This window comes from Copidosoma floridanum, unplaced genomic scaffold (assembly GCF_036245765.1).
Source record: "Copidosoma floridanum isolate Cflo_tuat_1 unplaced genomic scaffold, Cflo_Japanese_pri ptg000034l, whole genome shotgun sequence".
NCBI classification, from domain to species: domain Eukaryota; kingdom Metazoa; phylum Arthropoda; class Insecta; order Hymenoptera; family Encyrtidae; genus Copidosoma; species Copidosoma floridanum.
The window spans coordinates 10,699,470-10,726,605 of NW_028321911.1; the positions used below are offsets into that span (position 1 = coordinate 10,699,470).

Genomic DNA, 27,136 nt, shown 5'->3' on the forward strand with positions numbered 1-27,136 from the left:
TTATTAGTATTTTTTATTAAAAATAAAATGTCCATAGCTCTCTAGGTTATTAACTTAGACGCTCTTTTTAAATAACAGAATTCTGAAAAATAGAAGATTTAAAACAAACCGCGTTGTTTTGTCTCGTTAGAGGACAAATAGTTATGCTTATTTTTGATATACAGAGTATTAAGTTTTTTTTTTTTTAAGAGATGACAGGTAGTGCTCTTCTTTATAATAAGCTTTGCATGATTTTTCAGGTTCGTGACTTTTTCGTAAAACAAGTTGTCATTTTATCTAAAGAAGCTCGACACGTTGCAAATAAAATTTTTAGACGATTATAAATATACCGTAAAGCATATTAACTTATAAAAAAGGAAAGGAGTGTTTTTACATGATTGTGTTTCCTGTTTCGACAAACTCAAGAAAGCTCTAGCGTACCTTCAAAAGAAAATTTTTACAGCAGCTTATATGAAACCCATATATCTGATGAAATTTAGAAACGCGTAAAAAAAGTTTAGAGTGTTTTCAATACCAAAACGCTAGGACAATGTTCCGATTTATATTTAAAAATAGACGTATTGTGTTTTGTTGACGTATTGGAAAGCTTTCGAAAAAATTGTTTTGCAGTAGATGAACTGGACCTTGCACATTATTCTACAACACCTGATTTAACGTGGGATGCAATACTGTAATATGCAAAGATAATTTATATTATCAAACAAAAAAGTAAATATACGTGTATATACATCTACCATACATACAATATTAGTATTGTTAAATGATACAACATATTTATAATTGTTGAGCAATGTATACAAAGTGGAATTAGTTAGTGCTGCAATCAAAATGGTACAGTAAAAATTCGTACATAAAAAAAGGCTATCAGTCTAGCAGAAATGAAAAATATACTATGTGTAAACTGTTACAATGTCATTAAAGTACATTCTTGCAACGTTAACAATCAATACGGTTAAGTCATGACTCAATCTTTACTTCATAGTGGTTTTTTAGTGGATGGAAAAGATTGATCTGTTAGATATTTTTGCTATGGATCATGATGCGAAATTTTTGGCAACATTCTAAAAGTACACATGGAATAACCAAAAATAACCAATAACCCGGAAAAATTCACGATACTCATAAAAAAATACCTCTTTATGTGAATTATGCAGCACCACCCAGCCTGAAACAAAAAAAAATTGGTGACTCCGTTGTGTGATAAAAACCAATGAGCAATCCATTGTGACGCTCTGAAATAAGTTATGGTCCACGCATAAATTAAATTCATCTAGTTTTACAATTCGAACTAAGTCCATAAATATAACAATACATAGATTTAAATTGATCATAACGTCCAAATACCAAAGTTAAGTTGACAAAAATGTTATTTCAATTATGTAAAAATGCAGTATGTGAGAAAACAATAGAGAATGAGCGGAAAAGAGTATATGTAAGGCTTGTTATTAACGAGGGAGATTAGTATCGTGCTGAGATGATCATAGTCCATCCTAGTTACCATCCTTGTTGCGATGTCTTTAATAAATAACTTGCAGCCATACAGTTATTGTGCCATAAAATTTATATAAGAACACCAATGTATGTGTGTCTAAGCGTCTTGGCCTTGTCTTAAATATTAGTATTTGGATTTTACTATAATTTTATGAAATGTTGGGACCAGTCTAAGCTTCTTTACACTAATACAAATAGCCTAATTCAATACACGCGATTATGCAAGTGAGAAAAACGATAGCATGCCTAAAAAATAAAAAATAAAAATTATAGGTCTTATGGAAGATGAGTACAATGGAAAAATTAATTTAGAACTTTTTGGGATTCACAGAAAAAATTATAGTATTAGAATAAAAATCAGAAACCTATAAGAAAAGCAGAAGAAATATAGAACTCACGACTTCATGAAATTTTTACTGAAAAGTAAAGTGGCTCTTATTGCACATAATGACAAATGCTATCTAGAAGCCAACCAAATAGACACTCTTATGGAGGGACAATAGTTGAACAGAAAGATAACAAAGATGTAATAATTTTCAATCACATTTAAGCTAAACCATCACATATAATGATAAATCTATCCTACTCAGAGGTAGAAAAAGAAGTGAAGCCCCAGTCACTACTATCGGAGGTAAAAGAGGGGGAGGCCTCAAAGCTCATTCCAATAAATGCAATGTTTTAAGCACAGATTGACCAGCAACAACAAAGTCTTGACAACTACAGGCAAGCAAGAATCATTGACAATTAAACTAATCAAGTACCAGCAACTATCAAAATCAAGAAAGCGTTATCGATTGTCAGCAGCATTCTTAAAAAAGAAAATGTCTTGATTTAAACGACTTTGTACACAAAATATTTTTAAAAAACGGCTTGTGTCACATGTGACGCACCGCAGAAGTAAGTACTTCGAAAACATGTAAGTAGTATGTTTGGTTTATCTATCCATCCATCTACGATTTTGCGTTCTTTAAATAATTTTTAAGGTTATTTATAGGCAAAAAACGAAAAACATATCCTGTATATTTGTAATGGTTTTGCAGATATGCTATAAGTTTTCCACAAATTTTCCACTTTGATTTTATAGAGAAATGTTGAAAATACTCAAAATTTGAGGTTAAGTCTTCACATGACTTAACACCTTTCTTTTTTTGTGACAGGACGTTCTTTTCCCCTTTAGAAAAACTGTAAAACTTGTTATTTTTGCTCTATCTTGCATCCTTTTAAGGATATAGCGTATTTTCTAATATTTGGTAGTTATGTGCATGTACGACCATGGAAAATCATTTCTGCATTAATATGATCCTGTTCTAAATGTAATATTACTTTTTCCATGATTTTCTCCCTTCATTTCATGAAGGTACATCGAAAACATCAAAAATTGAGGTTATGTTTTTGCATATCTCAACGCCGTCTTTTTGAGCGTCACGATATTTTCAATCCCTTTAAAAAACCTATAAAACTAGTTATTTTGCTCTATCTTGGTTATGGTTACTTCAAGGTAAGTAAATAAAATATGATGCCTAATCATGTTTTTCACTTCTCATAAGCCTTAACGCAAGCTAGTTTTTTTTTACGCAGTCCTGAATTTCTATCCAAACCAATACACAGAGACTTTGTTATTTATATACCTCTTCTTATGACTTTATCATTGGGTGATTACGACATTTGTTTTTATGTAATACTACTGATAGCGAGAAATTATAACAACATCAGTTAAGAAGACCACCATTCGTATAAGCCAACGACCAGTTTTTTACATCCATCTGTATTCGAGCAAACTTCGTCCAGGGCCAGTTTGTGTTCAATTAGACAACTTTTATTTGTCCATCACGATGCTTTTTAAAGCTTCATCGATAGAGAGAGAAAAGAGATGTGCTTTTAACAATAGTGTTAACTTTCATAAGTACAATTAAATGAACGATGAACAGGGTTATAGGTAGTTCTCAAATAATTGACTTGAACTCAATTATTTTTTTATAAAATAACAATTTAGTACAGGTTTATTTAATAAAATACATACAGTACAAAGGATAATTCGCAGCACACTGCCTTTCTAATATCGCACGCAAGAAAGGGCGACCTTGCTAACCGAACTCAGATCGGTATCTGATGATCGGTACCACCCTACCGAACTGATATGATATACTCTACCCTTTCTTCTACTATAGCTATCCCACCACCGAATTCCTTCGTCGAGCTTACAATACAACTATACAAGTGAATAAACGACTACATATAAATACCAATGATCTTACTTATATAGATATAAATATATATGTGTATTATTTTCCTTATTTCTTAACACTCTACCATCCTGTGCTTGTTTGGCCCCCAAACTTAAGTTATACATGGTTACAATACAATAAAATAAATAATAATACATCACACTACATTATATTAAAACGTTAAGCACATTCACCATCGCGATCAGGTTTTCGAGTATTTATTTTTGGTCTTTTCAATATTACGTTGTTACTGTCAACATTGATTATTTTACTCTTAGTCATTGCTTTACATTGTTCAATTTCTTTTTCGCTACCTTCATCTGATTCACTTACACTTGCCTTTGATTCACAATCGCTTAAATAGCTGACATCGTCATTATATTATATCCAGTCCAAACCTTCAGCTGAATGACACTGGCCGTTGTTTCAAAGCCTCGATCTCCAGCTTCATTTAATTTTTTTAATCCATAAGTATCACTGGGCTCTACACCCACAATAACTAACGGCCCAGTGTACGCTGGCTGAAGCTTTGTCGAATAGCCGGTAGATACAGGATTCCTTTTTATATATACAATATCATCAAGTTTATATTTAACATTAGTTCGCCTATTTTTATCAAAACGCTCTTTATATTTAGCTTGCTCGATTTCTATACGCTTACGAATTTGTTGCTGTATTACACTAGGTGATACGTATTCACTACACTCCTTTGTTACACCACCCAAACGACTATCCGTAAAGTGAGGCAAATAGCCAAGCAAAGCTTCATACGGTGTTCTACCAGTCGACGCACAAACGCTTGAGTTAAGATCCCGCTGGATCACTTTTAAATCTCGATCACAATTTAATTCACCATTCTTATCAGCAGCAATTTTCATGGCTGGTAATAGTGTTTGATTGGTTTGTTCAATAAGACCGTTTGCTCGCGGATGTTTACTTGAATTCAAAGTATGCTTTATACCTAATCGGTTGCAAAACTCTTGAAAATACTGTGATGTAAATGCTCGACCACGATCTGATACGATTCGCCCTGGTACCCCGAACTGCATAATGAAGTTTTCAATTTTCTTAACGGTAGTTTGAGCTTGCACCGATTTCACCGGTTCCAACACTACAAATTTAGTTGGATTATCTATAATTCCAAGAACGTAAGTATTATTACGTGCTGTGGTAGGAAAGGGACCCAAATGGTCAATATGTACCAATTTGAATGGTCTACGTCCCAGTGCAATCGGATGCAATTTACCTTCTGGTAGACCCGCCTTAGTTTTCGCCAAAATACATTCGAAACAGTTTTTTTATATGCATTCGTACATATCTCCTCATTTTCGGAAAGTAAAAGTTTTTTTGGATTCGCTCAACAGTCTTATCTATACCAAAATGACTCGACAAATCATGATAACGAATTACTAACGATTTGCGCATCACATCAGGAACTACATAAACCTCCAAGACCCTTTCAGCACTATTTTTTTTTTTAGAATACCATCGCGCAATACAAAATCTGTAACCTTTTGTTTTTCTTGTTTATCTCTCTCACACTCTTTTTTTTGCAAAATATTTACAATTTTTAAAACTTTATGATCACTACGCTGGAAAACTAAAATTTCATTTTCTTCAGTTTGTACGCTCATAACAGAAAAGCTGTGTTCGTTTTGATCACTATCAACGGGAGCACGAGAGAGTGCATCTACATGCTGCATTTGTTCTCCTCCACGGTGTTTAATATCAAAATCAAATTCGGAAATTTCGCTGACCCAACGCCCAATTTGTGCATTTTTCGTTTTCCACGCGTTAATTTTTAATAAACACTGACAATCGGTAATGATAACAAATTTAATTCCTATCAAAAATGATCGTAAACGCCGAAGAGCCCATGCTATTGCCATCAATTCCAACCGGCTGGAATGATATTGCGACTCAACTTCAGTTGTGCTCTTACTAATCGCATATACCATGCGCAGCGGTTCATCGCCATCAGCTTGCAACAATATCGCGCCCAAGCCTAATGAAGAAGCATCTGTATGACGCTCAGTACGACACGCTCTCGCGTTATATAATCTCAAAGTCGGCTTAGACACGAGCTTCGACTTTACTTCCTGGAAGCCGCGTTCCTGTACGGAACCCCACACGAATTCACTCTTATCTTTTAACAAAACTGATAGAGGCCTAGCAATAATAGCAAATCCAATTATAAAGCGTCTGAAAAAGCTCGCCATTCCCAGAAATCGTCGAACCTCGTGTTTATCTTTTGGTGTTGGAAAATGTGATATGGCAATAATCTTTCGCTCACCCGGCATAAGCTTTCCTTACGCCAAAGTACAACCCAAGTACTCTACCTGCCTCATTCCAAATAGACATTTAGATATATTTAAAGTAAAACCTGCATCACGTAATAAACATAATATATTTTGCAAGTTTACCATGAGAGCGTTCCAATTTTTTGCATAAATGAAAATATCATCGAAAAAGTGAAACGCGATCCCTTGTTGACGCGCATCTCCAAGAATTCGTTGCATAAGCTTCGCAAAATAACGCGGAGCATTTGCAAGTCCAAACGTTGCTCGCTCAAATTGTCCCGTTTGCGTTTCAGTGGTAAACGCTGTGTACTGTTTTGACTTATCATCTAGTGGCATTTGAAGATACCTGCATGCTAAATCCAAAGTTATGAAAATATTCGCGTCATTTAATTCCTCTAGCAAATCATCAAAATTTGGTATAGGGTACGGGACAACTTGTGTAATTTTATTAAGCCGACGATAATCTACTACCATACGAGCCGTCCTATCTTTCTTTCGTACAACGAACGCTGGACTCATATAAGGAGAACTAGTCTCTGTCACCAAACCCGCTTGCTTATAGTCATTAACGATTTTATCTAAGTCAGCACGATCACGAGCATTTAAACGATACGGCCTTGAACTAAAAGGTACATCTTTATCCAGCTTAATTTTCATAGTTATTTCGTTAGTTTTACCAATCTCGCTTATATCTTTCGCTACGCAATCACGGTACATATTTAAAATTTGTAACAACTCAGATTTCTGTTCGCTAGATACATTTTCATCGGTAAACACTTCGTCTATTGTTATTTTCTCTACACGCGATTCGATATTATTATAAGTGTTACTGCTTTCTATTGACAAAACTGATTCTCCTACTTTCTGTCCAATGTTTACTTTCAACGCATTATCTTCATTATTTACAATAGGCATTTTCAAAACACGTGAATCGAATTCAACATTAATGAAATTTACTTCCCCCGGTTTTAACGACATGGTCTCAACTGCCCGCGCTTTCGCGGTTTTCGTTTCATCATCAACGAAGAAACTCGGATTAACGTAGAAGAAATTCAAATCAGAGCCCTGGCGTAAATAACTCAAATCTTGTGCTTTGGTAAATGGAGGCCCAAGCAATACGTCATACTTGTGTGAGGTATTGCTCTGGTACAACGCGTAATACAAGTTTTCTTGGTTTCAAATTATCGAGTTTTACATACTCTTCTATGACTCCAAACGACTTAACGTTATTACCGCCAAAACCCTTTAACACTGATTGTGCGCTCACAATTTTGAATTTCTCGCGCATTGCTACTGTTAACTTAATCGTGCAAACTGATGAGCCCATATCTATTTGACTTACTAATTTTGCCATGCCTAGACTTATTTCGCGTATAAATTTTTGTTCTGTTTCATCGCCCAATTTAGAACTCACAGTATTTATTTCTTCGATATTAACTACACCATCTTTATCCGGGCAACGCGACGCTGTATGTCCAGTTTTTTTTACATTTATAACAAGTTATCTCTTTCCATGATTCAGAACAATTACGAGAAATATGCCCTAATTGCTTACAATTGAAACATTTATCAAACCTCGATTTTCGGCGTCCATTACAGCTCCGCTTCTTTTCCGAGAATCCATTATCGCTGACCGCATTGACGTAATTGTAGTTGTTCCATTTCGTAGAATTGGTACCTGGCTCTATGATTTACCACCTCGACTTAACTGACAACGCTCTGCTGCTTGATCTTGACGATTTTCATAAATTTTATCAATTTTTACTAAATCTTGAAGCATTTCGTCTGCTGTTGTATATTCCTTACTAAGCAGATATTGTGCAAGTTCTTTAGACCACAAGCCAGCTGCCAGTTCCTCAGAAATTTCCTGAACAGAGAATTCCAATCCAGTGCACAGCCAAATTTTATCCAGCAAGTAGTCTTGTAGTTTCTCGTGCTGCTCTTGCACGCGGACACTCATTGACTTCAGCTTTTCACTTCGTGTGCGTGCGTATGTAAATGTTGCAACAAACACGTTTTCAAATTCTTCTAATGTACGAACAGTTTCTGATTTTGAAGCAAGCCACTTTCATGCGCCATTCTTCAGACGTGCTTTAGCAATACCTAAAGTTGCTGCATCAGACCATCCATGGAGAATTTTAGCGTTTTTCAGCTCATTTATCCAAGCCCTTGACTGCTCTGGCCCTTCATTACCGTTGAACTCTCTAACGGCATCATGCCCCCCTGCCACAGTTAAAAGCTGCGAATTGTTTCCACCTCCTCCCTGCATCTGCTCGAACACCGCCATTTGTCTCTGCATGACTATTCCGATTCCTTGCAAAGCTAAGGTCAAGTCTGCAGGCACCTGAGGACCCTGTTGTGCGGCTTGTAACTGTAATATTTGTGCTTGCAACTCATTTATTTGCTTCTTGAAAGTTTCACGTTCTTCCTGGCACCGCTATTTTTGACGTTCGATTTCAGTTAAGGCTGCACGATAGTCTTCCGCCATCATGCCATTAGACAACTTTTATTTGTCCATTACGATGCTTTTTAAAGCTTCATCGATAGAGAGAGAAAAGAGATGTGCTTTTAACAATAGTGTTAACTTTCATAAGTACAATTAAATGAACGATGAACAGGGTTATAGGTAGTTCTCAAATAATTGACTTGAACTCAATTATTTTTTTATAAAATAACAATTAAGTACAGGTTTATTTAATAAAATACATACAGTACAAAGGATAATTCGCAGCACACTGCCTTTCTAATATCGCACGCAAGAAAGGGCGACCTTGCTAACCGAACTCAGATCGGTATCTGATGATCGGTACCGCCCTACCGAACTGATATGATATACTCTACCCTTTCTTCTACTATAGCTATCCCACCACCGAATTCCTTCGTCGAGCTTACAATACAACTATACAAGTGAATAAACGACTACATATAAATTTTTTTTTTTTCTATATTATAGTGCTCTACGTCCGGCCCCTTTAATAAGGGCACTACTATGGGCACTTAGCACTTTGGAGAAGGAAGGGAAGAGGGATGGGAGGTCTCCCATTACTGGGAGGGGGGTAGGGGGAAATTAGGCAATTATACTGCGAGGAGGTCGCCTAAACCCTCCTCGAGGAGCATTGCGTGGTGAAAAAGCACATGTGAAAGACACAGAGGTACTTGCCCGAAAAGTCGCACTGGCCGGGGATTGAACCACGGTCGCCCGCGTGTCAATCCACGACCTAGCCGACTGAGCCACCGCGCGCTCCACTACATATAAATACCAATGATCTTACTTATATAGATATAAATATATATGTGTATTATTTTCCTCATTTCTTAACAATAGATTACAAAATTATTAATTTGTCCAGTTCATTCAAATGACATGATATTTTATGAACATTAATTCTAAAGACTTAAGAAACTTCTGGACATTGCAATACTTATTTATTTCATGTTATTTCTTATTTTACATTCCATTAATTTAAAAGTAAACATTAGAGAATGTGTAACTTGTGTTAAGATTAGCAGATTACAAATAGAAAAAAGATGACTAGCCTGCTCATCATCACAGCTATGCCACATTTTATTTTACTGCAGGTATGCCCTATTGTCACCTTGATTTGCTTCTTACAGCTTGACTAAAAACATTAGGAGAAAAAGTTCTTACCATATTCGGAACAATAATTGGAATTTATATCTTACTAATGTATAAAGCAAAGTAACTAAAACCATTTTTATCGAATACTACTCAACCGGTGTTGCTGAAATTTTGCATACTGATTCTTGACACTTTCTAGGTGGTTTTCGTATAGTTTTTATTTAAAAAAAATTAATAACATTAGCAATAAATAAGCTCAAAGTTTTGTAAAAATACGCTAGCTTTTCACTTCAGTTCAGTAGGATCCACTAGGTGGCGTAGAAGTAAAATCGAAGCTACCATTCTAATGAACGAAACAACTTACGCCGAACTCTTTCCCGAACCACTGATGAGTGCCACCAATAAAAACGTGTTCTAAATGCTAACGTCTCAAGAAAAATACCAGGATACGTGTTTAGCCAGAGCACAATTTGCACTAACACTTTGCGGTTTCAGGGCAATTTTTCCAACCGTCCTGGGGCTATCGGGGCAGATTTTCCTTCAAATGCTATCGAGGTAAAACAACCCTGGTGAGTTCGAGCAGCCATTATTGTTCCTTCTCAGTGGTTCGTAGCAATGGCATACCCACGGAGAAAGAATTCTCCAGGCCCACTTTCTCGACTAACGATGAGTTGTTGGTTACCCAGAGAACGACCCGAAGACGAGATATTCTTTGGTCAGCAGCGTACCTCTCTCCATCACGGTCTCCGTAGACAGAGACTTCGAGGGCAAAAGCCAAGATACCTGCAACCAGCTCTCCATCATCAAGAATTATGATAAGGAATAGCTGTAAGTTTCACCACTGGACTTTTTCAGGGCCACTTTAAGTATTTATGTTCCCTCCTTAACCATCAGTCTCATCAGTTCTTTTAAGAGTCATGTAAGTTTAAACTACCTTGCTAAAAAGTATATTTTTATTACCATTTTCGGCAACGATTCGTCGATTCAGAATTATGTAAGGCCGGCCACTATTAAACCAAGTCAATCATTCACAGGCAGACGTCACGAGCGGAGTTGTTCGTCACAAGGCTGGGAACCTCGGCGAACGACGACCCTATATTACCCTATTGACTCTAAGCAGTCAACCAGGAATCACCGATCCTTTCCAAGGTCTGCGCTGGGCAAACCTAACAGCTACGAAGGAGAAATAAACTTTAGCAAACGGGACAATCTCTAACGGGTAAGCATCGGGAACCAATCTCCTAACCTTAGATCATCGAAACAATTGAATCTGCAAAAAAAAGTGCTTTAGACACCAACTACAATAACAGGCCAGAGAAGATGACCCTGAAGTATAGAGGGAGTCATGTTTGCTGGAAATTTCAGTCAAGAAAAGTTTACTTAAGAAGCTCACCGGTCCTTTTTAGAGCCATCAGACGTCGAACTACCTTGCAAATAAATACATTAGAACTTAATAAAGTTGACAAAAGTTAGGGCTTTCAAAAGTCTTAACCATACCTAAAGTCGCAAGAGGGCGAATCAGGAGAAAAACTTCAAATGCTTTTAATGTATACAATTTAAGGAGTCAAGAAACTGACGCAGAACATTTACCGAGATTGAAGCAGCAGCATCAAAATCAACAAATAAAGAATTTATTTAGCGAGGGATCTGCTTTTTATTATAACCCTCACAATAATCTCTTAAATATTCCAAATTTTTAAATAAGTACAATATGTATTTGTGTTTTTGTGGTGATCAAAAATGTAGAGATTAAGCTCCAGGACTTTATTGCCCTGGTAACACAGTTGTAAGATAAGAGAAAAAAAATTTTTAACAACATAGTTTTTGTGATTATTAAATTCTTACAGCTTAAAAAATAGCCCTTTTCGTAGATCATGAGGGAAAAACTGCAAATGAACGTCTCTTTAAGGCCAACGATAAGTTTGTGGCAAAAGGAACGCACGGTACTTTTCAGTACAGCTATATTTTTTACTTTTTACAGCTTATGATTTGACCAAATAAACTGTATGGATTCCGAACAAATATGTTTCTTATAAGAAGATTTTTGTTCTGAGAAGTATCATAAATAGATGTTAAATTTTTCACTGAAAATGTTTCATATTTTTTAAAGTCATGTAAATAGTTTTTTTTCCTACTAGGTTATCGTAAAAGCCTACTGGCGCAGTCACCGAGAGCTCCTAGTCATGGATGGGAGTGTGTTGCCGTACCAATTTACCAATTACCTAACTGATACCATACTTATTATACCACGGGCCAAGTGAGAGTTTCTTCGGTGAGACTCGTTACTGTACAGGCGTACCTTGCCAGTTGAGCTGTCATTCTCTGCATCGATGGTACATCGGGTCGACTCGTAGCTGTGTAATCTTTTTCCAGAGAAGACTTTGTATCTCAAGTGTCTACTTCTTGCCAGTGAAGCTGACGTCTAATACCGAAGCAGCGTATCTTTGCTAAAAAAGCATCCCAAAAAAGCTCCATACTTATAGAGACTACTTCTCGCCAGTAAGGTCGGCACTACCTGCTTAGCGCCTGGTATCAGATGCACTTATCCCTACTTAAAGACGTAACACTTTAGGATCGGGTTTCTATTGTCCTAAAAACCCCTTACAAACAGTAGACAGGACTTTGCGTGATCTATGCAATACAAACATATATTTTAGAAATAAGTCAAGTATTTTAGGAGGGGATTCCACTAAATTCTTTTCATCATTAGAAACATTATCAGAAATATGGTAGTAGTTAAGACTATTAAATCATTTTTCTTCCTTAACTTTTTTTATACTTCAAAATTAAATATAAATATTTTTCGTAAAATTAAATTTTATTTATCGTAATAGGAGTATGTCATTACTATAGGATGCGTCATGCTACTTACAAAAGCGCTGATAAGTTAAACAGTAACATTTTTGTAATTTTTTTAGTTGAAATATTCAATATTATTCGTGAAGGTAACTCTATTAACATTATTAAAAAGTTAGACGTATCGTTGTTGTTTTAAGAAATTTAATTTGAAGTAACAGTTACGTTATTAAAAAATTTCGGTTAAAGTGATATTCATGTTAACAAAAAGCTGAATCACAGATACCAGATTCTGGAGGGGAACGAGAAATCGGGAAGGAAAAATATTAACTATAGAAAAACTGGTTTGAATTCAGGGAATTTACCATCGTTAATTCTTTTATTGTACAAAAAGGGTGCCGTCTTGTTGACGCGTTTGCTACTACAACTATTAAAGTGGAAGAACAAAGTTTTGACAGCATAGGCTTATATTAAAAAATCTGTTTGTTTGCCTTTAGATAGTTCTATGTAACTTTATTACCATTTAAAACCGAAAGTGGCATAATTTTGCAAATTAAAGGTAATAGTAACTATAGAATAGAAAGAAAAATTTTTAATTAAAACATTATAGCTACGATTAAGAAAAATTAAAATTTATTTATCATAAATATAAATCAAAAACTATTGAACATACTATGAAACAGTACAACTTATCTGATTAAACATTAACGTTTACGTTTTAAGTTCTAAGGCTCTGCGAAAATTTAAAATCAGTATCATTATTGAACGGGTTACTTTAATCATGGAAAAAAATTTTAGAATTAAAAAATTTGAGAGCCAGGTTACTTTATCTTTTTGTAATTTATTGCTCACGTCGCTAGAATTTAGAAATTAAAAACACATCCTTAACCAGATTTTCTAATTTTTTAAGGAGTAACTTAAATAATCTGCAATTTTGTTGTATTTTGTTTCAAAACCAAACATTCAATTTAATTAAGTTTAATTTATTTATTGCACATTAAGCTCTAGTCAATATTAGTACAATTATAAAAATATTAATTCGTTTTTATTCATAAATATTGAATTTCATAACACGAAACTATTTTATGACGATATAAATTCACCAAGAGAGTGAATAACTTAACCTAATTTACTTCTTGATACTACTTATTACAAATTTCTAAAAATTTCAATAAGACTTGTGCATGTGTATATCTACCTACGTTATGTACCAATTATGAAAAGTCGTTTCACATATACCCTTTTCATACTATCCAGCCTTTTTCAACCAACCTTACAATAAGATAAAATTCTGAATGTATAAACGTATGTATGTATATAGCCCCTGTTATCTGATTGTCGACCACGGCGCAGCGTGTATGTTCTTGATAGAACGCTGTATAATATTATTAAGTCTTGATATACATTTGTCTGACGAAGGTACTGTGATACCGAAACAGCTGTAACACGTTTTTAACGAATAAAGTGAAGATCAACAGTACATAATAAGTCTACTTTTTCATTTAATAAAATGAAATTCTTTTAGTTTCTACGTTATCTAAATTGGGTAATAGTATATTAATATTTGATCACCACCAGACTCCCCCTACCATATCTTATTATAAATAAGTTCCCTCCTCAGCTACCCATCAATATAAGACAAAATTAGTACAGCTTGTTTGTGATTTAATTCAGTAAGATTTGCTAAGAAATAATAGTACCTTTTGGCCTTCTTATTTTTGTAAACCCCCTTGGCTTCCCGCAACTCCATTTTATTTGTATAATACCTTTTTACTCTCCTTGGCCCATCTTATGTTTGTAAATCATATAACCCACTTTATATCCCCTCATTATGATAGCCCTTGACCTTCCTCAATACTAGAGAAAACTTTTTTTAGTTAGTCCGTTATTCGAATAGGTAATTATTTTCAACTTAGCTTCTAGCACTAAGTGCCGCAAATAATATTTGATCCCTTGAGCCGTACAACTCCCTTATAACTTGTACTTTAATACATACAAATTAAAAATTTTTTATTTTATTTGCTTTATTAGATAGGTTGAATTTTTTGTTAAGCTTCTAGAAATAACAAAACAAAACTGTACCATCACTTCCACAAAATCAGTAACTACATATTTGAATGATTGATTTTATGTATTGTAAAAATTTAATGTAGTAAAATTTAGTGTATAAATTGTTACCGAATTTTCAAACCACTATTAAGGCATTGTCAGGAAACACTGATTTTTTTTAATTCCTAAAAAATTTTTTAATAGTGTTATAAAACATGTAGGAGAATATGTCATGGTAATATTGTACTCAGTCAAAAAACAACGAATAAATTTACAGAACATTTTAACAGTAGACCTCACCGATATCCCTTTTTACCACATAAAGACAAAAATTTTCTTTACCATTCTATTAACATATGTAAGAAGTTGAAATTAAGTTTAACCTTTTGTCTTTTAACTAGTTAATACACAAGATGCAGTAAAAAAAAGATTTAGACTCAACAAAAATTCTATTTTATTGAAACACTTCGATTTAGACATTATATTAATACATCTGATTAAAGATTTTTAAATAAATGTAGTAGTAACATGAACGAACTTTTTTATAGTTAGCCATAAAAAAAAAAAAAATTTCGTTCAAGTTATTCTAGAAATCTAGTAAAAAGTCTAGGAAAAATCGATTTTTACGTACCAAGCACGGTATAATCCTTGTATCAATGCATGTTCAAATAATGATTTAAAGTTATTAAGTAAGTTTATGGGTAAGTTTAGTAGCATAAGTTTTTAAAATATTTTAAACATACAGCTACTGGTTACGTTACCTGTTTTCTTCAATTAAGCAATCCAAATGATAATCATTGCAACTGTATTCCTCATATCCACGTAATGAAAGAGAATTTTCACAAACGATGTTAAAGTCTTGATATTTTGGTTCAATAATGTACAAAGTAGGTCGCTGCCGTTTTCCATCCTTCGATAGTTCTTTGTAGCATCCTAATAAGATTAATTGATTATCCAGTGGTGCAATGCCAGATATGTAAAAATCCACTCGAAATGTAGAAACTAATGAAATCAAAACATTAATTATTTGATTGACTGTTTTCTAAGAGAGATGTGTATCGGTGGGCATAGCCTTACAACCACTACAGCCACTTTTAAATTGATGTTAATAAGGTAATAGTGCGGGAACTCAATGGTACTAATCATGTTGGAGTTGGTTTTGAATCGATATTTTACTTTCTTTTTCAGAAACTGATGTATATAATCGTTTATCATATACGTAATAATACTATAGAGTCATCAATATAATGAACATTGACACATAGAGAAATAACATCTTATGTCCAATAAGAGAGCACTGAAGTGGTAATTAAAAGCAGACGAAAGTGTGGACCAAACATAGCTGCCACGCTGCTTACCTTGGACGCAGTTTGGCATGACTTTCAATCAATTATCGTCTACTTTTATTTTTTTGCCTGCAGATTTGCATGTGATAAAATGATATATTTCCCTATATGACAAAGCTATTTTTGTGGGGCTGTCTACACGTCCCCCCATACTTTGATGGTCCCTCCACAGCCATTTTTTAACCTCCCCACCCGAAAAAAACAAGGAAAAATTCTCTTTATTTCTCTGTGAATTCAACCCAATAAAGTTTGTGTGACCACCGACCCATTACCATTACCATACCCATTACATTTTAATGAAAATGTGTAAAAGAAGGTACATTAGGGTAATTATTCAACCCCACAGCCCTCCCTTCTTCTCACAAAAACTAAAAAGGAATTTTAAAAATCCTTTATCATGAGGTCATTATGGAATACTTACCCCCACAGCCCCTTCACGCCCCCTAAATTAACTTATAATTGTTTGTGAGATAACTCTATGAAAGGAAAAAGAGAGGCTTACCCCCAACCCCTTTCATAAAAAAATTATAATGTTCCTTATAAACCTGTCATTTTTATATTTGTCGACACCTCACCTCCACTGTACCATTACTTCAATTTGTGTTTTTTTTCTGTTTTATCAGTTTCTGTTTAAATAACAATAAATTTGATTATATATATAAACTTTTCAAACAAAGGTAGTAAACAAAGTGGAGAGTCTCAATGATATATCGAATTACATAACGTTTAAATTCTTTTATATAGTATATGTAGTAATTTTAATTTAAAACAAGGGTTGTGACAAGGACGGCCGTGACAACGAGAATACTCAAATACTTAAGGAAAACGTTAAAACAGACGTCCTAAGTTGCAGGAAAGCGCGAGTCGACATATCAGGGTGCAACGAAGAAGAGAAAAAACATGTGCGAGGGCTTATAGAGGTTGACCCGTACGTTTTTGGACTCGACGGGGAACAACTAAAAGCGACAAATCTTGTAAAACATAAAATAAACACGACTACGAATAGACCGATAGTAACGGACCGGTATAAATATCCGCCAGCTGTGAGAGAGCAAATGAAAGTTGAAAGTAAGAAATTACGCGAACAAGGCATAATAGAGCCTTTAGAGTCACCGTACAGATCAAACATGTGGATCGTACCAAAAAACGCAGGACCAGATGGTGAAAAGCGCTGGCGGGTAGTAACAAATTTCAGGCAACTCAACGAGATAACAGTGAGCAGTTGTCACCCACTTCCCTTCCAGAGTGATATACTGGAACATCTGGCGACGGCACGCTATATTACAATGGTAGACTTCAAGCAGGGATTTTTTCAAGTCGAAATACATGAAGACGATGCTCATAAAACAGCGTTTTCAGGACCAGATGAGCATAACCGGTACAAAAGAATGCCAATGGGTTGCACGGATTCTCCGAACACGTTTTTAAAAGCAATAACGCTTGCACTGGCAGGGCTGCAGGGCCATGAGGTAGAGGTATATTTAGACGATATAATGGTGTTAGCGTCAAATCTTAAAGAACATCGCAAACAATTTATAAGATTGTTAGAGCGATTGTCGAGGGCAAATCTTACAATTTGAGCCAAAGAAGAGCCAATTCCTAAAACGTGAAGCAAAAGTATTAGGCCATATTGTAGGAAATGGTGAAATAAAAACGTATCCAAAAAAAATCGAGGCTGCAAGGAAATATCCAAGGCCTACAAATGCAAAGAAAATCAAACAATTTCTTGGATTTGTTGGATATTATAGGAGAGTTATTAAAGGATACGCTAAAATTTCTCAACCGCTGTCGAAGCTTCTGAAGAAAGGTACAGAGTTTTAATGGGAAGAGCAGCATGAACAAGCATTCAAAACGCTCGTAGATGCACTTTGCAGCGAGCCTGTACATAAAGCACCCGATCTAGAAAAACCATTGGTGGTGACAACGGATGCATCTGACTATGCCATTGGGGCAATATTGAGTCAGGGAGAAATAGGAAAAGACAATCCGTGCGAGTATGCCTCTAGATGCCTAAAGGGCAGCGAAATTGGATACCCTACGTACGATAAAGAATTGCTCGCAATAGTATATGCAAAAAAGCAGTTCCAACCTTATCTATTTGGCAGAAAGTTTACAGTGGTTACGGACCATGAGCCTCTTAAACATTTTTCATTCATCAAAGAAGCCAGATATAAGATTTATTAGGCTTAAAGCTGAATTTGATGTTGTTTATAGACCAGGAATAGCAAATAAGGCACCGGACGCAATGTTCCGAAATTCGATTATAAAGGATGAAGAGAAAAATCCTGAACTACCGCGACGAGAGTTATATGAACTTGCTGAAGAGCAGGAGAGGGATGGTCATGGTGACATAAATGCGGCACCCGCACGAATATTCAAAATGCGGACAAGAAGAGAGGAAAACATAATAAGAAAGGATAAGAAATGGCAGATAGAAATATCCGATTTAGACGAGTCAAACAAAAAGGTAGAAAGGAAAAAGCTTCGCAAGACGAATAACTCAGATAAGTTGACGGTCAATGAACACAGCGATGCAGATCCAGAATCAGAGTGGCCGGTGGCGAGTGAAAATATAGAGAGTAAAGGATCAGAACCACGTAAGAAGCAAGGGAAAAGAGAATAATGGGAAAAATATTTAAATAGGATCCTCAAACAATGGTGAAGAACAAATCCTATCACGGGGTCCAACTGAGGATAAATTAGCTTACATGTGCAAAGAAAAAAATTTGAAATAAGGGGTGGGAATAACAAGTATACCGTACTTAGAACTAGAAATACAACCGAAGATGCAAAGAAAAAATCGCAAAAGACAACTGGATACGCTGCATAGGCACCCACCAAATTTTTCAGTAACACCGCAAATAGAAACTGTGTCGAAGGAGATTATCATGGCGAACTGTGACTCACCGGTGGCTTTAAAAGGAAAATTCGAGCCGGTAAAACATTGGGGATTCCAACTAGCCGCGGCTAGCCTAGCAAATGAGGAAGGTAAAGAGAAAGAAAAAACTGTAGGTACAGAGATCATAGTTATAAATGCGAATAATAATAAGAACGGGGGACACCAGCAGGCACAGGACGGCCAAGGGGCACAAAGCAGACCGTCTAGTGAGAGTGTAAGCAAGAAGCAAATAAATGAATCCCGACGGGGTACACAGATAAAAGAAAGTCCAGAAAAGGGACGAAAGTAAACAAAAAGATCGGAGCGTTACTTAATGACTCAATTCATAACTTCCAAGCGAAAGTTAGACTAGATGTTAAGCGCCGAGACTTTGAAGGCAAGCCGGGAATCAGAATAAATGCTTGGGAATCCGATACTATCACCGATCGACTTCTGAGCGATCTGACGGGAAGTACAGATAATGATACACACATATCTCAACAGCCCTCGAAAGAGAGAACGGGCTTAGGAAATAGAGAGAAATTCTTTAGCAAGGAAGATACCCCGCGTGGATCACCACAGATAAATGAAAACCCATCGGGGAATGAAAGAATAAGAGGGGTAACGGACGATTATACCGATGAAGGTAATAAGCTTAAAAGTAAAACAGGAGGTGGAAATGTAGCCAAACGGAATTTAGAACAAAACTGCATGAAATCGAATAAAAATTCAAAACTTATCAAAGAACTTCCGGTAGAAAAACCAGGTAATTGCTTATTCGACTCTCTTATTTTTTCCTGTGACTTGCAATCGACGGCACGAGAACTCCGGGATGTACTACAATATTCGAAGTGGAAAAATATATATGTTGATCCGGGAGAGATAGAAAAAATCTTGCAGTCCAATACAGAATATGGTAATGATGAATGCATGTTTTTGTTTGCACAAGAGTTCAGGAGGAATATTTGTATACATCTACGGGGCACTAAGAGGGAAAAAAAGTGTGAAATTTTCGAAAGTTTCACGATTAATTCCAATAAGGAATATGTACACTTGCATCTCCTCAACAACCACTTCAGGCCACTCGTTGTCGCAACCAGGCATAGCGAGGAGGAACAAAGCCCGGTAGAAAGGGGATCGCGGGTTAGTGACGAATCGGGCGCCAATATAAATTGGAAAAGTAAAGTAAGCGAATCATGTAAAGAAAAAGGGGAAGAAGTTAAAGAAATAGAGCGTAATAAAAGTCACTCCATGAATGAGGACGTTTATGAAGATGGGGACATGCCCCCACCTGATCCACCACCACCCCCCGACTCTTCAAGTAGCTCAGACTTACTAAACAATGAAAGTGAAGAGGAGGGTGGTTTAAAAAAGGCCAAACATGAGTCAGAAAGCAAACCAGAGGAAGCAGACTTTCAAAAAAAAGTATTATCAAACCTCCCACAGCTAAAAAAGTACAAAGTATGCAGGACACGGTTACCACATAAAAAACCACCGTGGCTACCGGGAAAAGAAACAGACATACAGCCATTCCAAAGAATACATCGGGCAAAGAATCACCTATTTTATTATCTAGATAACCTAGTATTCGCGACGGTAATAGAAAGCGTGCCTGATACGGAAACAATAGGTGCCCTATATGAGCGCGGATACATAGATCCAATAGCTCTAAATAATGAAAAAAAGATGGTTGGTAACGTCATGAGAGCAAATGTGAGAAAATTTGCGGTAATGCGAATGTATATGAAATCGCATTTTGAAGATACGGCGCTAAAATCGGACATCAAGAAATGCATTACGTCACTCAAGGCCCTAGTAATGATAAATAAAATTAAGTCTATAGGCGTGATACATGACTTGGCAATACTCAACATGAGCCAATGAATCTACTTCGTGAAACAATTTGAGGAAACTTTCAAGAACCTCAAGGTCGCAGCGACCTTTTACATGAACACTGTAGCTATACCACCAGTGGATCAAAGATATAAGATTATTAAGGAGTATCACGAATCAACAATCAGGGGTCATAAAGGAATGAATAAAACCTACAATAAGATAGCAAGGAACTATTATTGGAGGAACATGAGGGCCGATGTAAGGCAATTTATACTTGGATGCAGGTCTTGTCAGACTAAGAAACTAGTGCATCTAAAAACGAAGCAAGCTATGCCCATTACAGATACGCCCAGCAGACCGTTTGAAAAAATCTCGATTGACTATTACGGACTAATTAATAAGCCTTCAACAAACGGCTATACACATATCCTGTCAATACAGGATTGGCTAACCAAGTTTATTGTATTAATACCGGTACAAAGCGCAATAGCTCAAGAAACGGTAAGAGCCTTAACAAATAAATTTTTAGCATACTTTGGAGCGCCAGAAAAATTATTATCAGACCGACGAACGCATTTTATGAACAAAACGATGGACGAGTTTACGCGATTATTCAAAATTGAAAAACTTGGGAGCACGGCATTTCATCCTCAGAGCAGTGGGGCAATTGAACGCATGCACCACGCTCTAACAGAATACTTGAAAGCCTACATTAGCGAGACCGAAAAATGGGACAAACTATTACCGTTGTGTATGCTCGCTCACAATACGTTGGAAAACGAGAGTACAGGCTACACACCCTACGAGCTTATATTTGGTCAACAGGCAAAACTCTCGTCAAGCTTTAAGAAGCCAGAGGTGGGTCAAACACATACAGAGTTACTGCTGCAAATAACGGGGTCACTTGCGCAATTACGATCATTGGCAGCAATGACCCAAACACAGAACAAATACAGATCAAAGTACTATTGTGATAGGGCGCTGAACACGAATTTTTTTATGGAAGGTGAGATGGTGTATGCACTAAAAGAGCCATCTAAAGGGAAATTTGATGACCAATACGAGGGCCCTTACGAAATAATCGGCATAGATTACAGGAACCATAATGTGAAGTTACAGAGAAATGAAGAAATACGGGTCTCACATGTGGACAAAATTGTGTATTGAAATCTCCGTGTCCGAGGGATGAGATTATAAGAAGAGGAGAAGAAAAGTGAAAGGGACCAAGAGGCAACTTGCTCCCCAACCCAATAGTTACTTACGAATAATAGCATTATAGACTAATAGGGGGTAGAAATAGATGTGAAAATAAATACCATTTCTCTTGGGAACTCCTTTTCTTTCGCGGCCCCCGGACGCGCCGCGAAGATTCATTAAATACAGGCATACGGGGGAGACATTTAACGAAAGGAAATATATTACGTTTAAAATTAGCACAGACTAAGGAATTTGGGGGAAGAGAGAAACATGCAATATAAAAATAATAATAAGAGGGAATGAATAAATAAAGTGTATAATAAAGTGATATTCTATTTTTATTTCCTTTGTTACGATGTATGAGAGGTGGGTAAAAAGTGCGTATGGCTTTATCTAACTAGCGTTAAAACCATGTTAATACAATTAACACATAAGTGTACATTTAGAAGACATACGCAGTACATAGGCATATATATATATATATATATATATATATATATATGTGTGTGTGTGTAAAAAAAAAAGAAAACTTTTTTTTGAATTGCATATTTGGATGGCCAAGAGGAGCATGGAGGAACGGTAAATAGAAATAATAAGGGGTAACTGCAGGAAAAATTTTTTATCACACTTTTATTGAGGGCCCCGAGTTCGCGAACTAAAACACATCTTCCTCTTCCCTCTTCCTCCCTCCTTCTTCCACCTGCCGTCAGGGACTATCCTGCCCCCGCTATGGTCACTCCCAGATAATAACAGCACCTGTAAACGGCGCACGCAGTCGTCATGAGACAACACTGGATCGGCGGTCACGTCCTTGGCAACGAACAGACCGTCCACTGGACCGTCCACCTAAGGTAAATTTTTCTTTACAAAAGCATATAACTGGCAACTATGACAAGAACTAAATCAACTGATAGAGCACCTGGATTATCAGTCGGCTGTCGAGGGGATAGGAAGCAGCGTCGAGCTGCACGTCGACTACCATCATCATGAAGGCCCAGTGGCAAGTACACCCAATAACAATAGTATAAGTCACCCCGGACTCCAGACTTCGACAGTATTTCTTCAGCACGCGGCCGTCGAATGACGTGCGCGCCACCGCTTCCTCGTGGTCCTGGAAAACAAGGAGAAACGATAACCCTAAGGGGCACCAAACCTCACTGATTCCAACACCACCACAATATGGGTATCGCCGCAAGGGCAAAGGGGCCACTTTGTGAGACCACCCTTGCTCACACAGAGGCCTCGGTACGCCGAAATAAGCGTACGGATCAACAACGAGCCGAGTACCCAACTAAAACAAATTTTTTCTTAAACTTCAGGACAACGATATCCAATAATCTAATGGCCTTACCAAACCGTGTAAGGGACAGTAGACGGCCGCAAGGGCTGTAGGACCCTCGACCACAATAACGGTGACGGAAGAAGGTCGCCCGGTGGTGGGCACCTGCCGACACACGTAGAGGTGTGTAACCTGCAACGGAATAAAATAATAAATAAATAAAAAAATAAAAAATCGAAGAATGCCTATACGACAAGCCAATAGAAAGTGAAGCGTGCTGGTGATTGCGTAAACCGATACTTACGTGACAACATTGGGACACGTTGCACGTGAGATCCTCCAGCAGGATGGAGTTTGAGAGAATTGCATAAGGCGATCCTCCAGGTGAAAGAAAATTTACCGGCTCACTAAGATGGGTAAAGCCTAACGTCAGAAACTCGGGCAACCGTACGAAAATATCAAAAATCGCACTAGCACCAGTCATAGTAAAAATTTTTTCTGCGTTTTGAGGGAACAACAAGGAAGAGTACCGGACAAAATCAGCGAGTACACTGACGGGATGGCAGCAATGAGAAAAGAAAAACCCAACAGAATCCCTTTGACATTCCCTCCTTGAATCCTGTCACATGAGAAAAGGAAAAGATAAGGTGTATATATATATACAGTAATAAAAAAAAGGGACGGAAGGAGATAATGTATAAGGGAAAATGAGTGAAGTATTGATCCCAACGTGACGTACTGCTTACTACGGAAAGGCGCGATCATAAAATCATCTACTCCTCCAAGCTCATCCCAGCCAAAATAGGGACAAACTGTATTACAACGCGGTACCTTCCAAAGTTACAATAAACGAATACATACACAAATGTCGCGAGAATCGGCGAAAACGACGCTGTTAACATACAGACACGCATTTACCTAACACGCGACGTGGTAAAGAAAACAGAATTTTTAACGAAAAAAAGAAACTCCTAAGGAATAAGACTATTATGTAACTTATGTTCATAGCATACTCATACATGGTGTAACAAATATAGATGTATATAAGTATAACATTAATATTATATGCAACGATATACCCTGAATGTAAAAACGGAGCCACACTCGCTACTTATCGTAATAACCAGTCAAGCCCTCATACTAGATTAGATTTAATGATTATTAGGAAAATGTTTGTAATGAATTGTATGGAATGGGCATTTGTATTTACACAGAACGTAAAAACAAAATAAAAATGAAGAAATAAAAATAAAATAAGAAGAAAGGTACTTTCGTAGTTGTCCTCTCTTTTCTTAATCAAGGGTAACCTAGGGACCTAGGAGCTTACGATAAATGGGAGGGAGAACGGGAAAAAAGGATAACTATTTTATGTTTTAGGGGTGAAATAGCGACGGGGGCGGCTGCAGGATCGGTCGGAATTTTGAAATGGGGGGTTCCACTTATACTAAACTTATCTAGAATGTTTGCAGGAAGAAGAACCAGAAACAATGTCGCAAGAAATGAAAATCCGGGGAATCCTACGGCATTACAGCCAATACTTATCCAAGTACGGGGTGAGCGGCGACAAAGAGATCAACCGACGGGCAGTAACAAACAGTTACCATAAAAAACAAACAAACTTTAGCTAAGTTAAAGGTAGAGCCTTAATACCTGAGCCTTGACGATGTCTAGGAAAAAAAAAAATAGAAAAAAAAAAAAAAGAATCTATAGATAAGAAAAAATATAAGTAAATAAATGGACAAAGAATATAGTAAGTAGATACGTAAATAAGAACGGTTGATATACCTTTTGGTTCAGTGATGCGTTAAATGGATTGTTGACGCTTTAAGTCAATCGAATTATTGACTATCATACGCGGAGCAACTGCCACAATTTATGCCATGGTTGATAGTAAAGGAAAGGAATACAAAATAAACTCCAAGAACAATTTTCTAAACTCATGGAACGAAATTGACTTTATTTCTTTTACCTTTCGAAAGGCCTCGAATAATATAGTTGCCTGGCCGCTCGCAAAACACACACCTTTTATCTCTTCTTAGTAAATTTACAAAATACCTGCGCTGTGTTACTAATCTCGCTCGCAGATGTTGAGGTGAGACGAAGGCCTTGATTTGACGAAGGAAAACCGATGTATTCGTCAGTGCCTCCAAAAGACTGCTCGTTGCTGATGAAGTCCACGGCAATTGATAAGTTGTAGTTTTGTCGCTCTCTCGAATCTCCAAGTTTGAAGAAGAGTCGACTCCGTGGCTTCCCAATCGCTTGCTCCGGCCGAACTGAACAGAAAAACTGAACTCGAATACGCTTCACACCATCGACTACCTCAAGAAATTTTCCCCCACGCATAAGGAAAAGCGAGCTATCCTTTGTCTAGTTAATACCTAACAACACACAGACTCACACAGAGAGAGCATACCTACTACTCAAATTACAATTTTACTCTCTACTCTTACATCTCTCTCTCTCTCTTTCTCATACATTCGAACATGGATGAATACTAAAAAAAAAAAAAAAAAAAAGAATACGTATATAATGATGATGATAATAAAAATAAAAAATAAAAAATTTTGTCATGTTGTGTGGAAGACGCTGCGTGAAATGTAATGAATATAGTATAAAATAAAAAAAAGGAAAATAAAAAAAAAAAGAAAATAAATATACGAAACAAAAGTTATAAGTAAAATAAAACCGAAAGAAGGAAAATAATAATCATAATGATGAAAATGAATATGTATTAAACAACTCAAAAAAAAAATTATGTAAGTAAATAAGTAAATATTACATTAGATAATAAGCAATCAACGGTAATTGAATAATCATAAATAAAAGTAAGACCCACAAAGGCATATTTATCAATTTATTATGTAAGAGGGAAGAGCGCAAACACGAACAATATGTGTAATAACACAATTATAAACTTGCGGGAAACTAATCAAAGCCTGTAAAAGAAAAAGAAACGAGGATGTTCATAGGGACACCTCACTAATTTTTCTTATATGATTAGTATACATTACAACACGAACAACATGATACAGACACTAATTAAACAATCATTTCTAAGGTGGTACAGAAAAGAACGTTGTCGAGGGCGACAACGAAGCGGCCTCGGACGTGTCACGTACAGTATGGAACATACTACGTGGGATGGGCCTCAGCTATTAGTATGAGGAAGGAGCACAAGTGGGGGAGGAAAGAGCATAAAAAAGCCCGCAGCAGTGGCCACAGGGCTCTAGAACGTCGGGACTAGAAGGAGGATAGTCGCAATAAGTAACTCGGGACCGCAAAGCGCCTTCCCTCAAGGAATATAGCAATAAAGTGATTGATTGAGTTTAACTGCCGCGTTGTTATTAAGCACCCCGAACCTTTAGAATCCCAGGTAACACGATACTATAATAATCTTTTTTCTTCTGCACTATTCAGTGTCAATGTTGTGAGTGAAAAAAAGCTACTTATAATTTCAAAGTTCAAAGTCAAGTTTGTTACATGACTCCTAAATCTCTGATAAGCAATTCTGATGACCATTTTTGCAGTCAATTATATACACATGATGACGCTACAAATTTTTTTTTCCATTAGACATCGTAATATTTATATTCTCTTGCAACTTTTTTTTTTAATTAAAATGATTCTTGATAATAATTTCATCTCCATCAGTTTTTCTGTAATTCTAATTTTATTATGTTGTAATAAGTCATAATGATCGCTATCATTATCACCAGAAAAAAGTATAAAGTTTAAACTACTTTAATAATGTTTGATGCTATGAGTAAGAATTAATTTTTTAAATTTACTTGCAACAAAGATGCCATAAATTTCAAAATTTTTATTTTAAAATCTGTTTGTAAAACTCCATTTCTTGTCATAAAAATATTTGTATGCAATATACGTTACTATTTAAAGTACGAAATCACACAACTCTTATTTTCAGATGAATTATTGGAAGGTTGGCGCGCGAAGCGCTTGGGGGGTGAAAATATATATATATATATATGCGTGTGCGTGTGTGTGGTGAATTTGTGTGTGCATGCGTGCGTGCGTACGTGTATGCCGAATGCTTCGCAACGATATACTAGATTCTTAAGTATTTTCAGCTCTTAAAAAAACAGCGTAACGGTCTCCAATAAAATCGTTGTGAAATTGATAGTGTGACACTCAAAATTAA

At 36.4% G+C, this 27,136-nt stretch overlaps 1 protein-coding gene across 2 annotated transcripts in view; it reads right to left on the reverse strand.

The window, feature by feature from the left end:
- lt (vacuolar protein sorting-associated protein light) overlaps positions 1 to 27,136 on the reverse strand; it is a 246,704-nt gene that overhangs the window by 168,741 nt on the left and 50,827 nt on the right. For both annotated transcript variants that reach the window (XM_089597622.1, XM_089597621.1), the window contains one exon: positions 15,203 to 15,443. In XM_089597622.1, coding sequence (XP_089453748.1) covers positions 15,203 to 15,443 — 241 coding nt within the window. The remainder of the gene's footprint in view (positions 1 to 15,202; positions 15,444 to 27,136) is intronic.